The following is a 27,568-nucleotide window of genomic DNA, read 5'->3' as shown; positions in this document are numbered from 1 at the left end:
CATATAAGGATGATAACCACACACACACAAACACACACACACACACACACACACACGACACACACACACACAACACACACACACACCACACCCACACCCAGACACACACACACACATATAACAGTCCTGCATATGTGTGCTTTGTGAGTTTAACACCGTTTAAAGCTTGGTCCTCGAAGGTCTGCTTTTTGTCTTAATTACTTGTTTTTTCAGCCTGCTTTAGCTTGCTGCTCTGCTGCACTTTATCTGACAGTAAATCAAGCAGGCTGACATGAGAAGAGCTCCAGCTTCTTCCTTTTAGATTCTAGGATGGAACTAAAGAGCCTTCCCCATTCTTTGCATAAAGGAAACACTATAAATGACCCCTGTGCCTCATGCCCCACACTTTTTTCTTCATACTCCACACATTAATTCTGATCCTGATGCACTTGCTACTGTGCAGCTTAGAAATGGAACAGACAACAAAACGGCTCTTAGCGTTCTGCGGTCCCAGTTTGATTTGACCGGGTCAACACAGATACAGGCGCGGGTTACATTTGAAAAAGCAAATAAAAGGAGCACGCTGTGATTTGTGGCTCTATTGACTCATCCAGAACTCAAAAGTCGTTGAGGAAATCCGATTCCTCGTCAACTAAGCTGAACTTTGACTGAAACATCAAGTCAAAATGCTGCAACATAATCTCCACAATCTCCAGGGAGACACCACAGGAAGAGTGTGGGAGAGTTAAAAATTACACTCTTCCTGTTCCCGTCTAAACACAGACATATTAAGCTTTAATTATTCTCTCCAGTGGCTTTGTAATTAGAAGCCAATATCAGGTAGAGCAGCATTATTGGTTACTCAAGCCAAACAGATGAGTTCTATACATCACCCTTCCTGCTCTGCACAGCTATGAAGAACAGCAGGAGGTCAATTAAAAATCCAGCCCACAGGCCAAAGAGGGGCAGTCTGAAGTTAGCCAACTCACACTCAGGCTGCTCAAATTTCTGATGACTAAGAACCAATACACGGAGTCGTCATATGACTGAGAACATGCACACAGCAAGACTTTTAGTGTTTGTAATGTGTCTGTGAACAGGAATCAATGAGGGAAGCCATAAACAGAATCAATAATGGTACTGGTATTAATACAGTTTCATCAATATACTATTTAAAGAGCATATGAAGATCATTTTAGCTTGATTTGCTACTACTAGTGTCAAAGGAAAAGCAGCTTCAGTGAAATATTGTTGAGTAGAAAAATTATTTTATTTCACAACTTATTCTTGTGGCTTTCAATCAATAAAATTACTTTATTCCAAACTATAAAACCATCTGCAATGTAATGTGAACAAAATAAAATTCAAAATACAAGTACATTTCTGCTAGAATTAGTGAAATACCTGCATATATAAAAGGATAAACTATGCACGCAGCATTTTCATTTCAAATACTTCAAATCTTACTACAGTTCCAGGTATTTGGTGATAAAAGGTTAACTCGATTAATTACTTTAACTTTTTTTCCTAGTTCTGTACCTACAGCTTATTGCAAACAGGGTTTATAAAAACAACAATAAACTCAGGACATGCAGTGTCTTGGATTTCTTTAAATAATATTTGCTTAATATGCTGCATTTATATATATAGATATATATAGATATATATATCTATATATACATATAGATATATATACACATGTTTGATCAGTGAGTGAAATCCTCTGTGTCATACGACTTCAGCACCAAATAAAATGTCAGACATGTGCTGAGAGGGAACCTCCAGCACAGGATCTCTGCCTAATGACTGTTTTCTGACCATCTAGCATCCTGCCTTTGCATCTCTCTGGCCTTTTGCTGGGTGAGAATATCCTGAGGGAAGTATTTCATTATTGTTTCTCTAATCAGCGGAAAGGATGTAGAGAAGGAAAAAAGAGAACTTCTTCGACTCTGTGGAAGTCATTTCAAGGATGCTACCCTGAGATAAGTGGGGAGAAGTATTTAAAAAAAGAGAGGCATGCATCTGCCTGCGAAGGTGTCCCAAACATATACAGTATGAGCTATATGAAACCAGATCAGACAGAAACAAAAATAAAAACCTGAATAAACGCAACCGCGTAACTGTTACCAACATTTCTGAGAACGTGAATGGATCAGTGTCTGTCCCTTGGTCTTGGGAGGTGTATCTGCAGCTCTTAAACTTCAGCTGTGGTAGTTCAGTCACCATTGTAGCAGAGTCCCTAACTGTTGAAGGGTCTGGTGTTTCTGCCAGGATAGTGTTCTGAGTACTGGGCCTCCATTTCCTCCATCCAGGCCATGCTCCAGTCCCAAGCAGAAACAGGCTCCAGTTCGCCGAATGAGTTGCCTTCTGCATGGAAAGATGGGTACAAGGCGCTGAGGGGGGAGGCAGGCGGAGAGAAATCTAAACACAGGAGAGGACAACATGTTGACATTTCAATATCAAGCATGTGTCTGTGTGTGCGCGTGTGAAACTCTATTTGCCTTCGGAAAAGCAAGAGTAAACATTTCGAGCCCTCTGAGGAGCACCTTTCATGATGATTCTCAGGGGTGAAACGAACATTTCGAAGCTTCTTTGAAGCAGCAGTTTGTCCCTGAAAATAAAACTTTTCTAATTTGTTTGAGGCTCTGAAGCAAACCGAGCCAATTCACACCAACCGCTTTGTGCAGTCCAGTGGTAGCAACAAATTTCAAAGAGCTCCGAGCTCACGTCCAGAAACAAAACACAAAAACGACGCTGAAGCCTTGAAGCTATACAGGCTCTGCCAATTAATGTGAGAGTGTGAAAGTGCACCAATCTGTGACAAGCCTCTTCCTGCTGTTTTCTTAGGATTAATCCACACTGTACCCTTCAAGCTAGGTCTCAGATAAGTACACTGAACCTGTGTGTGCACTTAACTGCACAGACTTTTTTTTTTTATTGGTAACTGTAAAGCAAAACATTTTAAATGTTACTGAAAAAACAACTGATAGGATGTCCTGAACACCCAGAAAATTTCACTTGACATACAATAAAATGAACCCATGACCTGATTCCATCATTGCACAAATGTTAAAAACGGGTACGGTTTGGCTGCATGTGATCCACAGCTTTGTACTCAAAGTAACTCAGAGTAACTGCGAGGGAACATAATCAGCTGCAGAGCAGAGAAGCCACTTCAAGAGTTTTCATACTGTGTGATAGAGTGAAAATCAGCCAAGGCAGAACGTTGCCAAAAGTGAGTGTAGTGAGTGGAATAAAGCTGCACGGACCCCGAGGAAGGGCAGGGTGACTGATGAGTTGACAAAGAGGGAAGTAGATGAATCATCTGGAGGTTCAATCTGTTGAAAGGTCCCTAAGTAATTGCCTGGTGCCACTAGATATTAGACTGAATGAGTTTTTGTCTTTGCACAGGGGGCACGTGGACCAAAGCAGAAAGTCTGCTCAGACACGTTTCTGCACACAGTGAGACATCAGAAATATACGAAGAAGGCCAGAGAGGCCAAGCTACTTCCACAAAGCATTTTCACAACATTGTAACCCTCCATACCAACTTAGGGCTGCTCTTCCTTACCATTGAGCATCTTTCATAGATGAAAGGCCCCATCTAGTGGGGGAAAGTGGTAAGTACAACAGCGTTAGTGGTTTTGCACTTGTTTGTTTTCATCCATTCCAATAGTGACTAAAAGCAGCAGCTCACAGCTTTGTTTATGTCACATGAAAAATCAGTGATTCTGCACATGGAACCTGAACTTTTGCGCTATGAGACAACAGCACATCAGCTGGCAACTACACTTTATCATTTCAAAGTTCAAAGTGTTTTTTTAGTAACTGAATCATTTGATCTTTGTTTATTTATCATTCATAAATAAATAATAATGCTCCAAAGGATAGAGCAGTTTATGAGGAGCCACTGGTAGGAATGAACTAAACCAAACCAACTTGTCAGTGTATTGAGACACTGCTCTGTATAAGTTCTGTGTGCTACAGGGCTCCATTGTGCCTCAGGAGGTACACTTGACCCTCTATTATTTTGAAGGTCTGTAGTTTGATCCCCTGTTTCCTCAAGTCCACATGCTAAAATGAGACACACACTTGTTAGAGTGTGTGCGTCTAATAATTAGCAAAAGTTTATGGCATAGACTAAAGTGCTAAATGAATGAATGAACTAAAAAGTACGACATAAACATGAGTCTGTTTATCCTTTAGTAAAAACTATGAGCCACAGTTTATGCTGACTTAGGTATTTCTCCTTCTTACGTATCTTTTGTCCTGATACTATAAAAACTTAAACGAATCCTTCGGAAAGCAGCCTCCAAATTGTTTTCTTAAAATATAAACTTTTTAAAAACAAATGTTTTTGTGAGTAAATGAGTTTAAAACACAGACAAAATATAGATGGGTGACACCACTGAACACACTGATGGTTCAGGACTACAATTTGTTGAAAGTAGCAGATTAAAAAAAAAAACTCCACAGGATCACTTGTGGGAGTTCTGTAGTTTTTTAAATAGTATTTTTACTAGTATTTTATAACTTAACCCCACCCACTAAGTGCCGTGGGCTTAGGTTAACTGGTCATTCAAAAAAGCTCACATAACTGTGCGTAGTTAAATCCCATTCATTTCCACCATCATCTCATGAAAACGGATGTTTTTATACATTTTTTTGCCACAACTGATTTTCCTATTTCAAAAGTGACATTTCTCCTGTTTACCTGACAAAGAGGCTCCGCTCATGCTCTCCGCTGCCATGGCCAGGAGATGAGCAAAGTTGGCACTGTCATTAGTGTAGCAGCTGTCCACGGAGCTGATGAGGCTGGTTCGGGCACTGGACAGGTTGCTGTCCATGACTGAGCTGATCGTGTTCCACAGAGAGCTGTCCCATTCGCTGTAGCAGGAGGAAGGCGAGCTCTGACGGCAGGCATGACGGAGACTATTTAATGGAGGTTCGGGCTCAGTGAAGGCGTCGTGCACCTGAGCAGAGCGAGTCGGGCCGCAGATGTAATTCAGCGTCGAGGCAAAATGACGGGACAGGGAAGGACGCTGCTCTGGCAGGGCACTGCTGACACAAAGGAGCAGAATGGTCAGCTACAGTAACTGTGCATGCATCTGTATGTAGGCTGCATACAGGAGAAACTAAGCCGATACGCAGAATAATATCATGGAATAGTCATTATAGTGTTCACCTTTGCTCAGTGCTGACTGTAAATGGATTCATTATCACCTTACCTCCATCTCTCTGGTTTAGGAGTGAGCTCCAGGTACTCCGCAGCTTCCTGTGCTGTCAGCATGCTGCCCTGTTCATCACTCTGTGACACAGAAGATAATGCAGTGCACAGGTGGCTGTAGGATGGGCAGATGTTCTTGTTGCTGGGTCCCAGTTGTCCATGGGGGCCTGATGCAGGACACACTGACTGAAGAGAGCCCATGTCCATTGTTAGCTTTGTGGAACGACTAGAGCTGAGGGAGACGCAGACAGACTGTAAGACTTGTGTCTTTTTTTAGAAATACAGGAAACCACTGTATACATCACACTGTATAAATGGTATCACTGATTTTTATGCTTTCTTCTCACATTTTGTTAAACATAACGTAACACAAGCTTAACAAAATATATCATGTAAGACTTAATGTATGATTTTATTGAGGTTAGAAGTGCTCGTAGCTGCAATTCATAGTCACAGGAAGTTTTTTTTTTACATAAAATATATTTATGAAAATGTGAAATTAGATAGCTAAGTTAATAAAGTGAACCACCACTTGTTCATAAAAATTGTTGTTGCTGTCTTTATCTCCTTTATTTAATCAATTCGCAAACATCAGAATCAGAATCAGAAACTTTATTGTCATTGTCACGAGAACAACGAAATGAAGAATGGTCCCCGATCATTGCATCATCCCTAGCAATATCAAAATATAAATAAAACAATAAAATTCAATAAATAAAATAGATAGAATATGCTTCAGGCCGTGCATAGATTAACACAAGAGTGGCGTGATGGACATTTTTTTGTAGTATTCAGATGTGTTATTGCAGTTGGATAACAGCTGTGTTTGAGTCTATTAGTCCTTGCTCTGATTGCCCTGTACCGTCTGCCTAACATATATATAAAGTGAGGTTTGCTACATAACAGAACTACAGTATATAAGAGTTCAGTTGTCCTGCTGAGGTCAGACACAAACACTATTCATGCCAATAAGCTTATTCTTAGCTGTCTTTATCTTTGTACCTTTCTATACATAAAAGTCTACCAACTACATAAAGAAAAGAATAACCATTCAAATATGATAAAAGAAAAAAAACTTCAGAGTTTTGACTTTTCTGCTCTGTATAGTAATTAGGTTCTACACAGGAATGGTAAATGGCCTGTATTTGTATAGCGCTCTACTTAGTCCCTAAGGACCCCAAAGCGCTTTACACTACATTCAGTCATTCACCCATTTACACACACATTCACACAGTGACTTGTAGGAAGTGACTTGTAACAGAGTGCTAAACAGAGAGCACAAGAAGTCAGTGACAAGAAAAGACCACCACGTTAAACTATTCCATGTTTCAAAGCGAGTACCTAGTACAAGGGCAAAAACAACCTGGTATGTCTGTGATATAGTGTAATGCTTTGTAAGCAAGTACAGAGAATATAAAAGATTTGTTTAACATGCAGCTGAACATTGATCTGTGCGTTTGACTTCTGCAAATTAAAAAAACAAAACAAATATTTGACTCTATTCAACAGTTTAGTGAATTTCTTCCTAATTATGAAATATTGAGTTAATCCTTTAATATGTGACACGATGTCAAAGAAGCCTTTAACTAACAAAATAAATCAGTTCATCCTCATTTATGTCCATGCAAACCAATATCTGAAACAACTCCCTGAGGTCCTTCAATACTAGACTAATACAGAATAGACTACTACAAAAATAAACAAGTAGTTGAACTGATCAAAATGTTCTGCATCAGGCAGCTTAATTACTGGAAGTACTGGGATCAGTAACAACCACAATTATAAATATACAAGATGTCATAAAGTAATGACAACTTTACTGGTTACACTTCCAAACTAGCAGTCTTCTTGTGTCCTGTGTTTTAAACTCAGTGTTACATCAGAGACTGAGGGACTTATTCTCCGATAATGTAGTTATGCCATTTGACCAAATGGTTGAGAAATATTCTCTCCCCAAGCATGACTTTTTCCGTTACTTACAGATAAGGCATTATATTTTGCATAGTACTAACTTTAGTGAGAGTCATGAAGTCTCTCCTGTTGAAAAATTATTATTTTTAACAGACAAAGAGGTACCTGTGAAGATATTTTATAAGGCTTTATATTCTGTACTCTCAGGGACGTCACAGAGGCTTAAAGGCAAATGGGAAAAGGAATTAGGTATAGTAATTGATGATGAGGAGTGGGAAGATGTCTGGAGTTACTGCCAAATCAATATCAGTTTGTAATCGTACCAAAGCAATACAGTTAAAAATTATACACAGAATGCACATATCTATGTTTCGCAGACATCAATATAATCCTACCCTTTCACCCATGTGCCTCAAATGTAAGACAGTAATTGGTACCCTAACTCACAGCTTCTGGTCATGTTTGAAATTGCAAGAATATTGGTCTAATGTGCTATTTGAAATGGAGAAGATTTTCGGTTGTGAATTGGAGATGGACCCTCTGTCTCTCATACTGGGCCTCCCCAGCCGGCGATTAATATCCAAGAATAATAGGAGATTGTACTGTGTTCTCACCTATGCGGCAAGGAAGAATATACTACTCCAATGGATTTATGAAAAAGTACCAACTATTAAAGGTTGGCAAAGAGTAGTGTTGGATTTAGTGCCACTGGAATATCTTACATGTATACTGCATTCAAAAACAGATCAATTCTTTAAGGTGTGGGAACCATACTTGAACTATGTGGAACCTGATGTTTCTAATATTATGTTACAAGGATTCTCTTGAGTGTTTAAACTGTAATGGAACTGAGCTGTTTTTTTTTTTTTTGTGTTTAGTTATCAGTTTGTTGTTTGTTTTATGTTGTTTGTCTGTTTGTTTATTTTTTGGTTTTGAATTGTACACTGTATTATGTTATGTAATTATGTACTATTTGTGAAAATAAAAAGTTAAAAAAGGGAAAAAAAAAATTAAAAAAAAACAAAACTCAGTGTTACACATATCTGCAAATAGGATCCTTATCATTGTTCTCCTTAAGTGTTTCCACTAAAGTGGGCACTTTCTGGGACAGAAACATACTCAAAGGACGGAAGTCTAAGTCATCGCTGGCCATTAATGGAAGGCTAAAAAAATATAAAATACATGGCAGGAAGCAGGAAAACTTTGCTAGATTTTTTAACATTTCTTCTGGTTATTTGCATAAAACAACTGAAACACTGCATAGAAAGAAATATTAAAATACACACTACTGTAATGCTTTGCAACCAGAGGGGCAGGACATATCCAGGAGGTATGAGAGAAGGTGGGAGGATTTGTACCGTTGTAGGAGATTTACAATATAAAGTGAATTGAGGACATTGTTGTTGTCGTCTGGTGCTATGTAAATAAAACTGAACTGAATTTCAGTCTTTCATTCTGGACTAGCTAGCTAACATTTTCAGAGGGCTCAAAGTTCCCACTGTGACAAAACTAAAGCATACTACTGTCCAACTGAGTGAACCACAATCACATCTATTTAACAATTTCAGAGTTTGAACAGTGTGTCCCAAACTGACTTGAGGGTCATATTAAGGTTAATCTCACATCGCTGTCACAGTGACAGCTAGTGTCTGCTACAGATTAGTAAATACATTCTGTTTTTATCAGTGGAATTGGAGAGGTTACAAAAACAGAGGTTTTACTGTTGAAGAGTTTACTGTTACTCTTAAAAAGTACCTGAACAAACAAACTCACAGCCTTAGAGTTGAAGGTAGTCTGCATTCTAGCTGCACTATAGGAAGGAAATATCCTGTATTATATAGATAATATACTACCTTTATGCCAAATAAACTATCCTAAAGACTGACGTATACACTGGTTTTTATAGGGTTATCTGAAAACCTGCATTGTCAAGTCTAATTTTTCAGTTGCTGATGAGGAGTCAGAAACAACTAAATCTGTTGTTTTTTTTTCATTATTCCCCTTCTACACAACACCTGCATTTCCCAGAACAACATCTCCATTCAACCCTCTAACGCCCAGTCTGAGTGTTTATCTCACCCTCCATCTGAGGTGAGGCTTTGCGTGTCAGTGGCGTCCTCGGTGGGTACTGGGGGAGGGGGCAGCAACATGTCCATAAGATGTAGTGATGCTGAGTAATGCAGCAGACGAGGACAACCCACAGGTTTACCACTGTCTGGATGTCCACCTGGATACACCATAGCAAACCATAGCAAAGTATAATTATCCAATAATTCCTTTTATTCCAGATTCTATAAGCATATTTTTAAATTTCGGGACTACAAAAAAGTTTGATCTGTGTACAAAATGTTTTTTACACATCCACGAGGTTTGTGGAGAATAATGATTTAATTACACAGATTTAAAGTACCGTGCTGGAGAGCTGGTATGTGACTATGTCCCTGGGTTCTTGTTGAAAGTATAGGGACACTGCTCACTGCATGCAGCTCTGTGGAGAAAACCAATTGGCCAATTCACGTTACTCAAGAAATAAAGAAATTAACACTGCATTTCCAGATATCCACTGCTCCATATCTACCTTGCTTGCTGTGGTTCTTTTCCCATGATTCCCTTAGCACACCCATCTTGGGCTGGGGTCGTATGGCCTGTTTCCATGGCAGAGCCTCCCTGCTGATGATGGGTGAGGGCTTGCTGACAGGATGAGTAAATATCTGGATAGTTTCGGCTCCTTCTTTGTGGGGCAAACCATGAGACATTTTAGTGACACGTCCCGGACTGTTGAAGGTCTTAAGACCACTGCCCATGAGGTCCACGTAAAAGGTGCCGTAGACACCGCAGCTATCGGTCACAATGGGAACGGTCGACTCCAGGCAGCTGCTGTCCTTCTTGGATGAGACTGGGAGGCCTAAGAAAACAGACAGATTTATAAGAACACAAGTAGAACAAAAGGCTGCATCCCAAATTGCAAAATACTGCATGGGTTTAAAAGGTTTCTATGTTTCACACATTGGGCCACAAAGTCAAGCTCGGCAGTAATCCCAGAAATGAGTTGAACAAACACAGCTGTCAAATCTTATATACGACGAACTATCTGAGCGGCTTTAGCCTGCACACAGATGCCTAAGAATCTTACAGATGTAGCACCTTCAAGCTGTTCTACAACCATCACCACCCGGGCACTTCTTTTTAGGCTTTGTCTTTCTAATCACTGTAGTAGCTGTGGCCATTAAGGCCTGTTCTGTTCTACTCTGGGTCTTGCTGCTGCTTTCCCTTCTTGCAGCTTCATGTGGCACAGCCATAAGGTGGTTAGCAGTGTCACTTCCTGGTTTGAACCTCAACTGGAGTTTGCAACTCTGTGGAGTTTGCATGGTCTCCCTGTGCCTCTAGGTATTCTGGCTTCCTCCTATAGTGAAAAGGCATGCATACTGGGTTAACTGGATATTCTAAAATGACTGTGGATGTGAGGAAGCTAAAGATGGTCAATAAAAGAAGCTCTACATAAATGTGTCTGTTCATCTCAAACAGTGCTGTCATAAAGCTCCTCCCATGTTTGGATCCAGTCTTTACATTACTGCCATCTTGTGGCTAGATTTAGGTATTGTCACTGAAAGCTGTGCTTATGCTCACTGGAAACTGAGCACAAAGTATACCAGCTCAGCTATCACTGCTCTGGAATCAGTTAGGATCTCCACTTTGTATGAAAACGCAGTTTGCATTAGCCAGTAAACATGCTTTGGTGATTCAGCATCAGAACAGTTTCAAATTAACATCCAATTAAATGTCTGCCCACCTGCTTAAAATGAGCTCAATATTAAACATATCCAGGATTAATAGTAATTCTTTTAACACCGATGGAGTGTTTACAGTGAAAATAGAATATCAATCATATATATTTCATTTTTGTTTGAGCAATTTGTTTATATTAAAGCCATTTCTTATATTTTGTAAACTGTGTAATATATATTGTATTATTTAATTAGTTCAGTCTGTTACTGTTATTGTCTTGAAGCAAATGTAGCCAAATAATTTCCTCAGGGATTCATAAAGTATTCTGATTCTAAACTGCCTTTCTGTTTACAGTCACCACACACCTCTCGTGTACATACAATGTTACACACAGTGTAATGTCTATGTGAGAATAGCACATGTTGTAGTCCAGTAAATTCAATCCAGCAGCACAATTTCAGACAATGTCCTAACCTAATTTTCCAGATTGTTTTACATGAGGTCTGAAAACAGCTTATGTAGCATCATCAGAATCATTGGTTGATTTTTTTCGTTTCCTCAACTGTAAGCAAAAAATCTTTGGTGGATTTTAAGAGGTCACCACGAACCCAAACAAGTAAACCTAGTCAGGTCTGCTGTAGGACAGCAGTTTGGGAGAAAGAAGTCATCATCAGTCTACTGTTTTGCAGTCCATACTCACTGGTGCTTCGGATTCCTGGGTGATGCTGACCTTGGGCCCATAGGTCATGGTACTTTTGACTCAAAGAAGGTCTCCAGCCTCCGGGGATCCACGGTGAATCTGGAGCTGCCATCCTGGAGAGAAACCAAATCAAACCAAAATGAACTCGCTGTAACCAAACGTCAAATATTAGAGACGTTTTTATGCTGTAGCATAGATTCATTATCTCCATATAATATTTATAAGAATCTCACTTTGTGTTCTCTACCATGGATACCGTGGAATTCTTGTTAACAAATGGCTTTTTGCTTTTGAATAGTACAAAACACTCTGACAGTAGAGGGGAAGATGAAGCATGTTCGATCCCCGTCTGCTCCAGTCTGCATGCAAGCTACTAACCCCGAGCTGCTTCATATGAATACGTGTGAATGTTTGGTAGGAGAAGTGCTTGTGCGAGTTATGTAAAGCGCCGTAAGTGCTCAGAGTAGAAAAGCGTTATATAAGAAGCAGTGGTGCTCTAGTATTTACCTAACCATAGTCATGTCAGAGGCTGGCACATCCCGAGTTTGAATAAGAAGGCAGCAGTACTGCAAACCATGCAATGATGGAAGCAAGAGAAAAAAATGAAGGTAACTTGGAACAATTTTGAACTTTTTTTAGAGTGAATGCAGCCATCTACGAAACGCCTTGAGGCGACTTTTGTTGTGATTTGGCGCTATATAAATAAAATTGAATTGAATTGAGGGGTTGGTGAGTTTATTTTCTACTAAAAGTTGTAACACCATTTGGTGGTTTCTGTTCAATATTTTGTGATGCTCGTGTTTCGAAGGGTTAGGTCACTCAGTAATTCCTGTGTAAAGTATTGAGTCAGTAAAAGGAGTCGTTCCCTTTAAAGCTCACACAGATAGATTTAGGAAAGTACTGGATGGAGGAAAAGCAAAGAGGACTGGTTCTTACGTAGTGCTTTTCACTAATTCACAGATGAACCCATTACAGAGAGTTCAGTATCCTGTCCAAAAATGCTTAGTCATTAAGTTAAGGATCTGACCATCAACCTTCCGACAGGCAGAAGACCTGCTCTACCTTGTACCTACCCCCCCCCCTCCCCCAACATTTTTTTTCCAGGTGAATACTTTTAGGTGGTGAAAACAGATTTTGCTTCTGTTCCGCCTACTGCTTACTTCCTGTGCTTCTTCAACGCGCCATCAAGTAAAAGAAGGTGTTTTTTTGTCTGTAAACAAACATCTAAGAGAATGAATGTAATACATTTAACCAGCTGTCTTACCAACACTTTAAAAGCTGACTTGCTGACTATAATTCAAAGTGGTTTGTGCACATTCAAGACACTACTTGAATGAATGTAAAGCTGATTCATCCACACTTGGTTTTAGTGGTTTGAATGTATTCCTGTCACTTTATTGTCGCAACAGAATCGAATATGTGTCTTCTTTTCATTTTACCTGTGTTTTATAATGAGATCTTCACCGGCTAGTCTTCGCAAACCTAAAAATAAAGGAAGATATAGTATCAACAAAATATGCATATTATTGTTTATCACAAAGCCTTTGTGGGTGTATTGGAGGTTCGGCTTTTTCTTTTTACTATGGTGAACATTAAAGCCTTAAACTCATACCTTTAGCCTTGTCAGGTCTTGGTATCAGCTGACCGGTCCTGCTGTGGTGTCTGAAGAGACAGATCGCTGCACCCATCAGAACACACCACAAGACGGCGCCGATGCTGCCGAGCAACACAGGGTCCTGAAGAAAGGCCAGGACCGGGGACAAACGCCGCCTCTGGCTATCTGCCTCGGGTAGTCCACCTAACTGTGAGTCTGAGCAGCAGAATGGAAGCACATTATGAATGAATACAACCCAGTCTGAGAACACACGCTGGTCTTTATCTGTCCTGATACAGAAATGAAAAGTTGACAGCTGTATTGCTCACTGATGACAAATCCATGAGGGTCACTCAGCATTCCTACTCCAGCCCCATTGACTGCTGCTATGGTGACCCAGTACTGCTTCCCTTGTTTGAGGCTAGAGATATGAAGGCTCAGTTGGCTACTATCCACAGTCCAGTTTTGGTACTGCTGCTCTTCGGGCTCCACACACCACACCTGAAGAAAGTTTGCATCTTTAAGAGTGAGATTGAAGCTTGTATCCACCCCAAACATGATCAAAATCGTTTGTGTGGATAAAGCTTTAATCACTAAACAATTCATCAGCTGCTCCACATGGACATACCAGTAACTGAGACTCCAGTTATAACAGAATAAAACATTCCTACTAAGAACCATGTGCTCTTCTTTATTAAATATTTAATATGTCTACAATACAACACATTTCTTCCATCACAAAGTTTGCCTCAGAATCTTAGTGCACAGTGATTGGTTAATCTGTTTCTTGTTCCACTTGCTGATTAATTCTTCCATATATTTGTATGCAGGACTGTTTGTATCCCATGTTTCCCTCTTAAAATGACTCCAGCATGATTCATTACAATCTGTAAGGATTTATGTTTCCCTGAGGGTTTCAACAGTCTGCTGAACAGATAACTGTGTCGTGCAGTCCTACTGTAATTACCTGGTATCCCTGTAAGATCCCATTGTGGGTTACAGGAGGAGGAGGCTCCCAGCTCAGATGGATGGTGTTATTCTGCTCATGATTGACTGTTACTGACACAGCCCGAGGAGAGGCACTGGGCACTGTAAACAGAGCACTTATTATTACCAGCAAAACACAATGAATATTCTCACATCACAAAGATAAAGTAAAAACCTTTGTCACCTGTCTCAGAAACTCTCAGGTGCCGGGTGTTGCTCTCCCTCCCATATAAGCCGCTGCCATAAGGCCGAACTTTGAAATCATACTTGTAGCCTCTCTTTAGGGGGCCCACCTGAGCCTGGAAGCTGGGGAATGTCACCTTCTCTGCTGCCCAGTCTGAGCTGGCAGTGAGCAGAGAGCGATACAGAACCTCAAAGCCATCAAGGTAATGCGGCTGCGCTGGGAGTGACTGGAGCTGGTCAGGGAGAAAATACAATGTGGATCGTGTACGTGTCATACTCCTGCATTCTTTCTGACACGTGGTGCAACAGCTTTCCCTTACCTTCCACTGTACGAAGGACATGTTAGAATCAGGGGCCATGACGGTGACATTCTCCAGAATCACACGCAGGGATGACAGCTCTTTGTGGAGGTCTTTCTGCTTAGTGTTGGCAGCCTCTGGAAACACAAGTGGTTTATTCAAACCCATTGCATTAACCACAATGATTGCAGCAGTGTGTGAGGACTTCTCTGCTGCTGGCCAGATTGTGCAGTGAAAATTCACCAGCCAACGTTAACCTAGAGCATACTTGTTTCATGAATTCATTCACAATGCAAGAATCTACCGCTGACATAGAACTGCAAGGTTTCTTTGAACACAAACATGTTCCTAAAGACTCTAAACTTACATTACAGATTCATAAAGTCTTTCCACTGATACTTCAAATCCCTCAATTGCTAACCAAAGGATAAACATCATTCTTCACCCTCATTTGGTGCAATGATGATGGTAGGGAGATTGCTAAACCCTCACAGCTGTTCAGATGGACGGAGATTTTGCAGTTATGAAGACCATAACATATGATTCACATGGTTCCCTTTCTGTTATTTTTCATTAACTGCTCAAATCTATGAGTAAACATTTTAACATCATGTGCATTGGACAGTGCAAAGATAAGGATTTTTTTATGGAGAGGTGTTTAAGAAAGGTGTATGAGATGAATAAATATCTACAACTGTGGCATGCATAAGCACTTTAGTATCTGCAAGTGAGCATATTATAATGTCTGAAGCTGAGCTAAGGTATTTTTTGCATCATATTTTTGCATATACAATTGTGGTAAGTTATTTTTCAGTTAGACAACAGGTACTCCATGACAAAAAAGACAGTTGATTGTCATGGACAACTCCAACACGAGTTTCAAAAACTGCTTCAACTCATTCAAATGCAAATGCATGCAGCAAAGCACGCCCACAGCTTATAAGATCTTACTCCAGAATGAGCAGCTGTGCTTAACGTTTCTGCTATTCTTCAGCTATTTACTGACCAAATCAGCTAATTTATGAAAAACACCTCTGCCTTTGCATCCTGTATATAATGTAACTTTGTTTTAATAAAAAACCTACAGCACTTTCTGGGAAATTACTGTTCTCTCCTTCATGTGCAGACCTTTGCACAAAGACGAACAATAATCTAATCACAAACCTACCTCCCAAATGTGGACTTACTACGATCACGTCCAAATTACAGAATTCAGAAGACTACAACTAAAGTCGTAGACACCACATGATGAAATGAATTAGTTTCAGTATATCAAATCATAACAATCATGTCTAAACTGTGGCTCTGACTGCTGTAAAACAGAAATGTCACTGTGTGAAGGAAGCACTCATTTCCTACACTTAGAGTAATCGTAGGAAAACATTCTGATGGCCCACGCTGAAGCAGAGTGTTTTTAACATTCATCGAGTGATTGTAAAACACATGACACCAGATATATTTTAACAGCATTATCATGTAACCTCACCTTCAACTAGTAGCTGTGCACTGGCAGTGATCACACCCACATCATTGAGAGCAGTGCAGGTGTACTTCCCGGCATCCAGGGCTGTCACATAATGGATCTGGAGAGTCTGGTCTGGGTTTACGATGTACCTGTGCACACATGGATTTGAAATTTCACGTCCCCCTCATCTCGTCTAAAGGATCAACATTTAGACATAGCATAGATTCAACTGATTTCATTTACAAGCCTCCATATAACTTAACAGCTTGATGTAGACAAAGATTAAGAATAATTTGGACTTTTGAATTTGAAAAACAAAGACTGCTCTGAAGCGCAGTGCTTTTTGGTGTTTTGTGTCTGTTTTACATAAAATGTTAACACTTAAAATCGCCACAGTCTGCAATATTTCCACACCCATAAAGCATAAATGAATATTAGCCAGTGACCATGTGAAAGGGTTCTATATTACCTGCCATTGGGCAGTGGTCCCTGCTCTCTGCTCCAGACCAGAGCAGGTGGAGGGTCACCTTTAGCTTGGCAGTAAAACTGGGCAGACTCTCCCGCTCTTACTGATACGTTTTCTGGCTTCAGCACCAGTACGGGCTTGGCTGCAGTACAACAGAAGAGAAACTCAAAACTATGCTTTGCATGTATCAAAGTGTTTTGTTTGCAAAAGGAAAACTTGAATAGGGTAATCTTACAGAGGGTGATATTGCTTTGGAATGCTGACATTGCATTGGAAACTAGCGATGCTAACACAATGATGAGTTGTTTTCAGTTCCTGTCTCACCCAGCACAGAGAGCCGAGCTGCCCTGCTCTCCCTCTCCCCCACAGTGTTGATGGCCGCACACACGTAAGCACCAGAGTGACTTTTCTCTGCAGGACCGATGATAAGCTTCCCATTCAGCTTCTGCAGCGGAAGCACAATGCAGACAGGATGTGGAAATCGCACAGGATCTATACATATATGTACACTTCAAACTGGTGACTTGAGACCATAAACTCATTAGTAGAGGTCACACAACAAAACGGCCAGAAGATTTCCCATCAGACTTCTTTGTGGAACCAGAAGTAACTCCCTGCTGGAAATGTAAAAGCATGCACTTTTTAGACCTCAAAGCTAAATTGATTTGTACTGACCTTCTTTCACAGGCAAACCTCTGCAAATGCATTTATCGAGAATTTATAATCTGACTTTTTCCAGTTTTTTTAATACAATGGTGATTTTTAGTGAATGAATTCAATCCAGTACTATGCTCTTATCAATGCAAACAGTGTTACCTTAAGAACTATGCATTTACCTCCTGCTGCTGCTGTTATGTTAATCTGACAGCGATGTCTGCACCTGCATCTACAAGGCTGATTTCAGTGCCAGTATTCCTCATCTGATCCGTTTCTACCCTCTAGAGCGTTACTGTCAAACGAATGTAATATTGTTGTCAATTTGATGAGAATTCCTCCAAGAGCTGGCTGCTGTGTTGCTGTTTGTTGGTTTAGCCGACATGACAAATTTCACACTGATACTGGATTGTTTTGACATTCAACTATTTGGATCCAGCTTTTTCCTACCATAGAAACTGCCCTGAAAGAGGTCCTGCAGGGTCATTAAAAGGGTTGGAACATGTACAAAGGTGTGGATGCTAAAAGTCAGAGTGCAAGTTCTTAAGAGGAAGCATCATGTGACGGTGCCCTTTGCATTTGTTAATAGTTGTGAAGTTCCATTTCAAACAGTTGTAAGAATCTATTTTACACAGGTTATATAGCTGTAATAGATTTATTAGGGGCAGACAGCTCACAGTGTAATGATGATCAGCACTGCTGATGGGCAGCCCATCCTTCTTCCAGACAACATTAGGTTCCGGATGTCCCACTGGGGGGCTGCAGGTTAAAACAGCCATTTCCCCCTCTGCCACTTCCACATCAGTAGGCTGCATACTGAACTCCTCCTTCAACACTGCAAAATCAGAGAGTTCAGGTTAAGCTTACCTGAGACCTATAACCATAAAGGATCTTTGAATACACTGAGAGATAAACTGTCTGCATGAGATAAAATGTCTATTTCTGCACTTGTCCAACCCTCAGCTGAGGGTTGGACAAGTGACATTTCCTGATATTCAACCACAGAACAGCCTTGACTCACTCGCATGTAAGAAAGATATGCAACAAGTATGCAGTGTATTTTCTCTCAGTTTGAGCTTGTGAATGTGTCGGAAACCTTTATGAGAGGCATTCCTCTCTGTACTGCAACTTTTCCAGCAAGACAAATTCATGTGTCTCACTGCTCCCATCAACTCCAATTCATATTTTCTGTGGGCTTTACTCATCATTACTGAACCTTTTTTCCCAAGTAAAATAACCAGACATCTACCATAAATGGCCATCCTCTGAATGGGGAAATATCCTCTTCATTCTTATTGCTTTTTACTTTTTAAGAAAATTTGTTTAATCTCAACATTTTTAACATTTTCTCATTAACACATTTTATTTTTTAATTTATTTTGAATAAATTTTTATTTAAACAGAAATCATATTAGTCTGTTTATTTAATTAGACAGTTGACCCACATGACATTTTGCAATTTTAGATGCCAGAATATGAAGGATATTATCTATTATATTAATCATATCATTATATATTATATCTATTCTATGAACATAGAATAGATATAACACATGACCCTACGCTGTGTCACTGCATCATTTCATGTTTGGCACTGATCACCACCTGCACTCATGTATATATCTTTCTACGTAGCACTCATAATTCTTATTCTCATGTATATATCTCATGTATATCTCATGCACATATCTTTCTTTCTACATAGCACTTTAATTCTTATTGTTTGCACTGAAGCACCGCAGCAATTTCCTAATGTTGTAAACCTCAACATCTGGCAATAAACCCCATTCTGATTCTGATTCTGATTCTGATTCTAGTGAAAAGCTATACAAACATAGAAGGTTTTATAAAATAAACTCCAAAAAGGAATACATTATTTTAACTACAAATAATGCATTAATGAACATTCATGAACAACCATCAATCTGACTGTGATATAAAGGCTGATGAGTCAGACCTACCATGTGAGACTGGAGTAAGATGAATAGGTAACAGGGCGGCTTAGGGAGTGATATTGAGCCAGGTGGTTTGAAATGTTGGGAGTTCTGGTCCTCATACTGTAGGGACTGTTGTTGTGAAGTGGTGCTGTATAAGTCCAGCTGAGCTGAATTTACCTGAAGTGAACTGAATTAAATCAACAGCTCACTGGGACACTGTTTGACTCCAGCAAACACTGACACTGTCTCTCTGTGACTGTAACCACGCACGTCTTCATCACCTCTCTGTATGAGTGTCTGTGTGATGTCTTTATTGCCCCACCTCTGATTAGGGTTTCATCTATTGTCTTTTTTAGAGAAAAACAAATTATACGCGCATCTAGAAATTATTTTTAAGATGCATGCATCCAGCCAAACACTTGTCTGTACTCGGGCGAGACTTGAGAATGGATGCTTAAAAAGCATTCCGATGTTCAAAGACCCAGAATTCTCCTGTGGAAATAAGGCTGATGTGCTTGGAAGAAATTCTACTGTCAATTAAGTGCTTTAGCAACTGAGAATATCAAATATCTCAGCTGCTAAAGCACTTCATTACTGATTACTATTTTTGCTAAAAATGGAGTTGGAAATAAGTCTAGAGACAAACCAGAACAGGAGACAGGAAATGTGTTTTGATTGGTTCAGTAATGAAACTATGTGAAAAATATAGACATAAACCCCCTAGATCAAATTAATTTTACACATACCGCCCAAAAGTGGGCCAGACCTGTGAAAATCCCATTTCTTGCAGTGTGAAGCAGTTTGTCTGCACATTTAGTCCCTGACATATCTCAATATAAGACGGAAACAAAAGTGCAATTTCAACAGCGTCTCTTACTATGCCGTTTTTCTACGTGATAAAGAAATGATGCTGTAGTAAATGAAAAGACTCTGTCAGCATGACTGTTGGGCTTGAATTGTATGAAATAAATGCGTAACATTAGAGAAGTTTAGTTAATTTCCTTAATTCAAAGAACATTTCCTATTTTATTTACTTATTTATGTCTTTAACTGGATACATTGTAAAAAACAGACACTGATAAAGTAGAGACTGAAACAAAAGGAACTAATTGCTTATCTGTTACTTCATTACTCTAATGTGAATGACTGTGTGCGAGGTGCTTATCAGTAGTAAAATCCTGAAATTACGAGTAAAGTAAGGGATTACTATTGCAAAAAAGTAATTAGATTACAGTTACTTTCCCGTAAGCATGCTGTGTTAATGCGTTACTAAACCGTGATTTTGCTTGTGAGAGTGTCTCATAGCAATGATGTAGGCGCGTGCGACGTTCATGGTAACAGACATTTGCAGATCAACAATGGATGATATATAGAGTGGGGGAGAGTATGACCAGCACACAGCGTTTAAAGCGTGGAAGTACTGACCTTACTTTGAGTTTGATTTTGAAAAAAGTGACAAAAACATTAGTGTCTGCTGTACAGTGCGTGGGAAGAAAACTTATTTTTACAGCAAAAAAACCCTTAAACTTCTGAGCAAGCACCAAGCACGCTGCCACGGGAATGTGAAATAGAAAATAGAAGAGAAACCCCCGGATCCCCCCACTGACATGACCGCTGCGGCACTGGGCAAACCTCCACCTGCTCCACTCCTGCTAAACAGGTGAAAATAGATTTACGAACGACAGGACTCAGTGCCAAGTCTTTGATTTTATTTATTTTCTGCTGTGTTTTACTTGCATCTATTTGAAAGAGTGAGTGTAAACACAAAACACTTTTTTTAATATGCTGGACTGTGCAGAAAATAGGTTCAAATGTTAAATGAATTTCTTCAAGTCAAAGACTGTTGCATATAATTACATTTTTGTTTGATGCAATGTGCATAAAGTTAAAGGATTAAAACTAATAAAACAAGTTTTAAAAAGAGACTTTTTCATTTGATTACATTTTATATGATGGAAAATGAAAGGTGTATTGTTTTATTACCTATTGAAGTTGTGTATCATGTTTTTTAAAAGTAACTAAGTAACTAATTACTTTTGAAAATTAGTAATCAGTATCAACAGGGTTACTTTTTTGGAGAAGTAATCAGTTTACTTTTTTCAAGTAACTTGACCAACACTGGTCATGAACATTTGAACTCTGTGCCTCTGGGAGGCCGATGTTCCCACAGAAGAAAACATGATTGGACCTTAAAACAGACTGCTTATAAAGAACAAGTTTGTTTCTGAGTGTGCATTTTTAAAACTAATGCAAAAAATTTGACACCAGTTTTTATACTTTGAGTGGTTATTTTTTATTATTACTCTCAGTTTTTTTGCAGTATTTGTATATTTGAACATTCAGTGTTTTGGTTTTCATTTAACTTTATGTTGCTTTTAATTCAGTGTTTCTATGTTGTGTGGTGTCTTGTAATGCACTTCATAGGTCTTGTATTTTAAATGTATTATATAAATTATTAAGGTTGTTACTACTCATGTTTAAGGCAAACAACTATTGATACGTTGTACAAATATAAAATAAATACGAAATATGACTACAGTGTAGTTGCACTACGATATGATTATTTAAGGACTACATCTTTGCATGATTCATACATACACGCAGACACCAGATGTTCTTGCAGACCCTCATTTATCTATAAGGCCAACCACCCTTTAAGCCAACTTTCTTCTGATTGGTTACCTCGTACACATCATGTTTCTGTGGAGCCTTGTATATGAAAAGACTAATCTAATCAAAGTGTTTTAGTTGTCAGTTAGACAGACAGTTCTTTTTATGCCTGTAGGGAAATATTTTCTGTGGTACAGCAGGTCCTATGAGTAGCCACACATGTCCCAGTCTCACCTGCGATAAACAGCGATGCATTTCGGCTGGTGTCCTTCCCCGCACTGTTCCTAGCCACACAGGTATAGACACCCTCATGCGACTGCCCCTGTCTTCCCCCTTCCACGCTCAGAAAGAAGAGGCTCCCGTCTGAAAGGATCATCGGCTGCAGCTGGCCATCTCTCTTTGCGGTCTCTAGCAGCTGATTGTTGCGTAGCCACTCAATAGTTGGCTTCGGGCTTCCGTCAGCGCGACAGGAGAGGGTGGCAGGATTGCCAACTTTCACCACCACATCAGAGGGGTGGTGGACAATGCGGGGAGGTCTCTCTTCTGCTCGAACCTTGGAACCTGAGGAGCATAAAAAGAGAATTGGTTAAGCAATGCTGCTCATGTTAGCTTTGATTTCCTGAGTTTGTTTTTGTGTGTTTCACAACAGGAGATTTGGTGTAAATTACAGCACTTTTCTCTGTAAGAAGCAAACCTCAGCCCTACACATCGCCACCCCTGAGTTCCAGCCACTAGCAAAACCCACAACAAACAAACGTATGCTCTGCTACCAACAAACAATGTGTATTTGCAGCCAGTTGCAATGGAATGCCATTGTTTGAGCTTCCCATGGGACTGGATACCCAAAGACGGTGCACAGATGGTGATCAGCTTCCTGACAGGAGCGGAAGTCAGAGGTTCTCAGGAACATCCAGGCCAACAAAAGCTGACGGGAACTTCCTCATCAACGGGACATCCGCCACAGAACAAAAGACCATCTTCAAGAGACACTTAACACTCACTTTTGAAAACTTAAAATGTGGGAAGAAACAAAGTCCTACAAGTGTGTTAAATTACATCATTAAATCATCTTAGGTTAGCAAGGTTTGGGAAGGCAAGTTACAGCACAGATGCTGCTTCTTATTTAATTTATACTATGAAAAACACATGCTTTCAATGTAATTTATACCAGCTGTGTTTAAAGAAAATAATCAGGAAAACAGGAAACTGAATTCACATCTAAACTGAATATTATCTTAATCTGACCCAACATTTTGGGAGTCTGAAATGGGAAAGGACAATCAACAAAACAGCTCTTGTCCCTCTTGAGCTGTTCTTTCATTTACTATAGGCGGAAATGCCTTCCCATTACAGCTAACAATAAGCTGTCCAACCTCATTGTCACTGTGTCCTTTCACATTCAGAGCAAAGGCAGGATGCAGTCAAAATACCAGCATGTCATGGTCAAAACACTCTCAGGACATTTCTAAAATGCTTTATTCTTGGGAGGTAGGTGGTAATCAGGACGCTCCTGAACGTCACCAACATTTCCATTCAAACAAGCTGCACAAGCTGGGGAACAAATTATGAATTCATAAACTGTTAGAGGTTTACCCAAAGATCAGCTGGCAACAGATTCATTATAATTGTAACTATATTTAAAAAACAAATCCATTCAGCTCATGCAGCAGAAGCACAATGCAGACAGGATGTGGAAATTACACAACATCCATACATATATGTACACTTCAAACTGGTGAGTAACTTGAGACCATAAACTCATCAGGAGAGGTCACACAACAAATCGGCCGAAAGATCATTTTCCGTTACACTTCTTTGTGGAACTGGTCTGTGTGGTCTCGTTAGTGACTTTGACACATTAATTGTCTTACAGTTTTTTACAGTTTATCTGTGCATTGGTGAAGCTGCTAGAATTAAAGCAAGTGGAACCCTGAACCCTGCAGCAGTATTACAAACATCCCCCTCAAAACTCTACGTTAGGTCTTTTTAGATTTTTCATTTCATGTCAAGGATTCAAAGTAACACATTACAGTTAAAAGGCATGCTCATCTTTTCTAACACAGGTTGTTTAGTTGACAGGAAGAGTTCCAACAGTACTTACCGAGGAGGAGAACTCCAAACACGGGTAAAAATATGTTCTCCAAATAACTTCTGCTCATCATTCTGAGCAGCCAAGTCAACAACCAGGGTACTTTCCTCTGATATTTAATTTAAATCTAACCTGTTACGTAGCATTTACGCCTCATTTTCACAAAATTGCCATTTGAGGGTTTTTTTGTTGTTGTTGTTTGTTTTAAAGTTACCGCAACTATATATATATCTTAAACTTAATTACTGCTCTATAACGATTACTCCCTCGCAGTCCCAACTCCACACAGCTAGGAGGTGCAGTGAAATTTAGCTTCCTGATGGAATGGTTTTCAAAATAAAACCACGAAAGGTCTCGAGGCACAAGGCTCAATCGTCCCTGAAAGTTGATTCTGTTCACCGGGACATTCCGTTTTCGGTGAACAGAATCAACTTCCTGGGAAGACCACGAAAAACCCCCCGCAATGTTAGTATAGAAATTATTATTAGTGTAGAAATAAATATTATTATTGTTATTATTATTATTTGGAAATAAAAAATAAATTTATTTGCTTTATTCCATAAAACTGCATTCTATTAGTGATTTTAATTGATGTGATTTTAATTTGTAGTCAAAATGGCAAGGTTTGTTTCCGCTTTTCTGACCACAGAAAGTTAAACGCTACATTATATGAAGCAAACTACTATCGAGATTAATGAATCTGTGTCCCCTGTGTTTATGTTATAGTAAGTTCTTTTCTCTCGTTGTATCTATTGCAGATACTTTTGCAAGAAATTCAGGGTAAAAAGAAGTCAGGGCCACATGTCATCGTGGAAGAAACGTTTCATTACTACAACCAAATGTAAATCGCATAACACTATCAGAAATACCTGAGACCAGCAACGCTCTTTGGATTTTTACATGCCACAATATTACAGAATATAACCAGCTATTGAACAAAGAAAAGTAATGAATAAATGAAAACCATGTCGAATTAAAATATATTTGCCAGTGATTCTCACAGCACTAATTTATATTCTGTGGAGTCAGTTATAAAAGAAATAGAATAAAAGAAAATACATTTCTGATGACCACTGTAAACACTGCTATAAACAAACAAGCAAAACTTCACACTAATATTAATATCAACAGTAGAGTTTGGTTTTGCCTTTAAATATTGTATTTTAGGTTTAATCAAAGGAACGGAGGAGGAAGTATTACATTTTCCATTTAATCATGAGCTGTTGTCCATTTTCAGCTTTTGTGCTAGCACTCCTATGTGGCAGGAAGTTTAGAATCTCTCCATGTTTTTATTTAACAATAGAAGGAAACTGTACATCTGCTCCTGATTCATTGTGTCCAGCAATTCAGCTTGAAGGCTTTGTCACAGTAGGTTTTACTATAGCTTTTTGTAGATATCTTAAATTACTGAACTAAAAACAGGTTAGAGATTTTGTACAAATATACAAAAAATTGAGTTTTTGATTATAAAAAAACCATGCCGTATAAGAATAAGTTCTACTACATCTCCTAAAGACAGAAAACAGTCCTGATGCTGAGTTACTTCCAAGTTTCCACAGTGAGGACAACTCCCAAATAAATGGACTACCACTAGTTCATTCTTTCTAATGGCGCACATAAATAAAGCATTGTGTACTGAACTGTGCATTGTGAAGGTCAGAAAGGCCCGGGGCTAAGTGATGGATGTTTATATTGATCCAACAACTTAGGCTGGATGGCCTCGGCATCGGCAAGCTTTCAGCCTACAACAAAGGCTTTAGAGAGGATGAAGGATGAGTCGCCCCTGCAAAAACACAGCCCATGGGAATGGTGCTGGGACCAAGATGTGCGGAGGGAAGGGACCTCTTTCAGGCTGTAGACCAAAAGGTCAGCAAAGGTGTTGGAAATGAGGAAAAGAGGGTGGGAAGGCATTAGAAAAAAGAAAGAATGTGTCAGCTGTAGTGAGGAATGTGACAACATGTGACTTCAGAGTAAATTCGCTTGTAAAGGAATTAACAATCACTGTCAACACAAAAGGCTGAATTAACTTAATTTAACCCAAAATAGGTTGTCTTTTTTGGCGGATTAAGATAATAATTAAAGACTGAAGACAACAACGAAATGCCGATCTTAATACACTTAATAAATCTGAGCTGATGTAACTACTATGAAGAAAAAATATAGATGAGACTTTATTACATACAGCCAATGTGTTTTCTCTTTGATGAGACTTACTTTTAAACATAATTGTGAACTGACTTTTTTGCTGTGACATATATAGTACACAAATTTTAAATATGTTTTGTTTAGTAAAACAGTTAGATTTAAATAAACATTGGATTACATTTACAGTTACATTACTTTATCTGGTCATTAACTTAATGCATTTATAGATCTAGAGTTTGAAATGTAAAAAAGAGTAAAAAAAGTAAACATTTTGAAGAAAAGTTATGATGACTTTTGATTTTCAATACTTACACTTTATGTAACAAGGATGCAAAAGGCAATGTTAGTAACATAGAAGATATTTATCTGTTTTAAAATCACAAACTTAGTTGCAGCTCTAAGCCTGTCAGATGCGCTACATGCCAGCCTATAAGGTGCTGTCATCTACCTTCTCACTTAAAGGTCTTGCACGAAAAGTTTCAGCTCTTCTGCAGCAGAGTGCTGTCTGCCAGCTCTGTGAGTTTAGCACTCACCTTTTCTGCGGTGTGCCCTGTTCCTGTGAGGTGTGTGCTGGTGTCCCCCACTGTGATGAGCACGCTCCTTGAACAGGGTCTTTGACCTCTTGTCTAAACCTGGCTCTGCCGGCACGATGCCATGACACTTGCACCACTTGGAGTACTCTGCACAGGTGCAGAACCAGGACACCCAGAGGAGCCACACACAGACACGCATCTTCATGCTACGGGTCCAGGATGCAATTCCCCAACTCCTTACTGTGGTTCGGCTGTATCAACCATCCCCTCAGTCTACTCTCTACCGTGGCACTCCACAGACATTCAACATGTGACCTATCTTACGCCCCACTTCTTATTTGGAGATTTATGTTTCTCCATATTCCTCAGCTCCTCTTCCCTCCCTTCTTACTCTGGTTGCTCTCACTCTCTCCCTCCTCTTTGGTCTCCACCCCCCCCCCCCCCCCACCCCCCCACCCCCTCTGAGTAGTAAGAAATTGGGAGATGTGGGGTTGGGTTGGGGGCAAACAATGATAAAAAAAAAAAAAAAAAGTTTCAGACCTCATGCTGAGCACATAGTGAGGAGAAGGGGACCAGGGGTACTGTCTTGGGATAAAGAGGGAACAGAAAACAGGGCTCAGTGTAGGGCAGGAAGGAGGGGAGAGAAAGATGAAATAAGTGGGAGGTAAGAGAGTGAGGCCTGTGTTCGCTAAGTCAGGTCACTTTCATCAATCAAATGTCTACCTACTGACTGATGAAATGCAGCGTAACAGTGTCTAAATATGGAGATCATCTCATAAACAGAATAACTGGACCTATTTTGATCATTCTGAAGCTGAGGCTTATAACTTTCAGAAAATGCACAAGAACAGACAGAAAGTTATTTCATTTTGTCAGATTTCAGAGGAACCTTTATTTGGACTGCTCAAAGGCACATCTGAAATATTATTTTAAGTTCACATGCTCATTTGTGAATTATAACACCAGAGGAATGATGCGTCACTTGACAAACAATAGCTTAAAAAAGAACAAAATGGGTACAAAGGCTCCTTTCTCTCTCACTGCTTTGCTTTAAAGTGACACT

At 39.5% G+C, this 27,568-nt stretch overlaps 1 protein-coding gene across 3 annotated transcripts in view; it reads right to left on the bottom strand.

The window, feature by feature from the left end:
* robo4 (roundabout, axon guidance receptor, homolog 4 (Drosophila)) overlaps nt 1-26,901 on the bottom strand; it is a 39,430-nt gene extending 12,529 nt beyond the window's left edge. The window contains exons 1-19 of one of the 3 annotated variants that reach the window (XM_005943353.3): nt 26,506-26,901; nt 21,973-22,299; nt 17,869-18,026; nt 16,862-16,982; nt 16,541-16,679; nt 16,093-16,220; nt 14,628-14,743; nt 14,309-14,540; nt 14,105-14,226; nt 13,467-13,638; nt 13,156-13,353; nt 12,983-13,025; nt 11,544-11,656; nt 9,696-10,022; nt 9,528-9,605; nt 9,197-9,344; nt 5,208-5,438; nt 4,694-5,037; nt 1,231-2,400 (exon numbers count right to left, since the gene is read on the bottom strand). In XM_005943353.3, the coding sequence (XP_005943415.1) occupies nt 2,219-2,400; nt 4,694-5,037; nt 5,208-5,438; nt 9,197-9,344; nt 9,528-9,605; nt 9,696-10,022; nt 11,544-11,656; nt 12,983-13,025; nt 13,156-13,353; nt 13,467-13,638; nt 14,105-14,226; nt 14,309-14,540; nt 14,628-14,743; nt 16,093-16,220; nt 16,541-16,679; nt 16,862-16,982; nt 17,869-18,026; nt 21,973-22,299; nt 26,506-26,710 (3,384 nt within the window). In that variant the 5' untranslated portion in view covers nt 26,711-26,901 and the 3' untranslated portion in view covers nt 1,231-2,218. Of the gene's footprint in view, nt 1-1,230; nt 2,401-4,693; nt 5,038-5,207; nt 5,439-9,196; nt 9,345-9,527; nt 9,606-9,695; nt 10,023-11,543; nt 11,657-12,982; nt 13,026-13,155; nt 13,354-13,466; nt 13,639-14,104; nt 14,227-14,308; nt 14,541-14,627; nt 14,744-16,092; nt 16,221-16,540; nt 16,680-16,861; nt 16,983-17,868; nt 18,027-21,972; nt 22,300-23,839; nt 24,221-26,505 lie in introns of those variants that run through there. The other 2 variants (XM_005943354.3, XM_042228874.1) reach the window with 2 other exon arrangements.
* Nucleotides 26,902-27,568: the final 667 nt, after the last annotated feature.

This window comes from Haplochromis burtoni, unplaced genomic scaffold (assembly GCF_018398535.1).
Source record: "Haplochromis burtoni strain Fernald_Lab_line unplaced genomic scaffold, NCSU_Asbu1 Contig_360, whole genome shotgun sequence".
Classification (NCBI taxonomy): Eukaryota; Metazoa; Chordata; class Actinopteri; order Cichliformes; family Cichlidae; genus Haplochromis; species Haplochromis burtoni.
The sequence above is the reverse complement of the archived record's forward strand: the minus strand, read 5'-3'. Positions and strand labels throughout refer to the sequence as shown.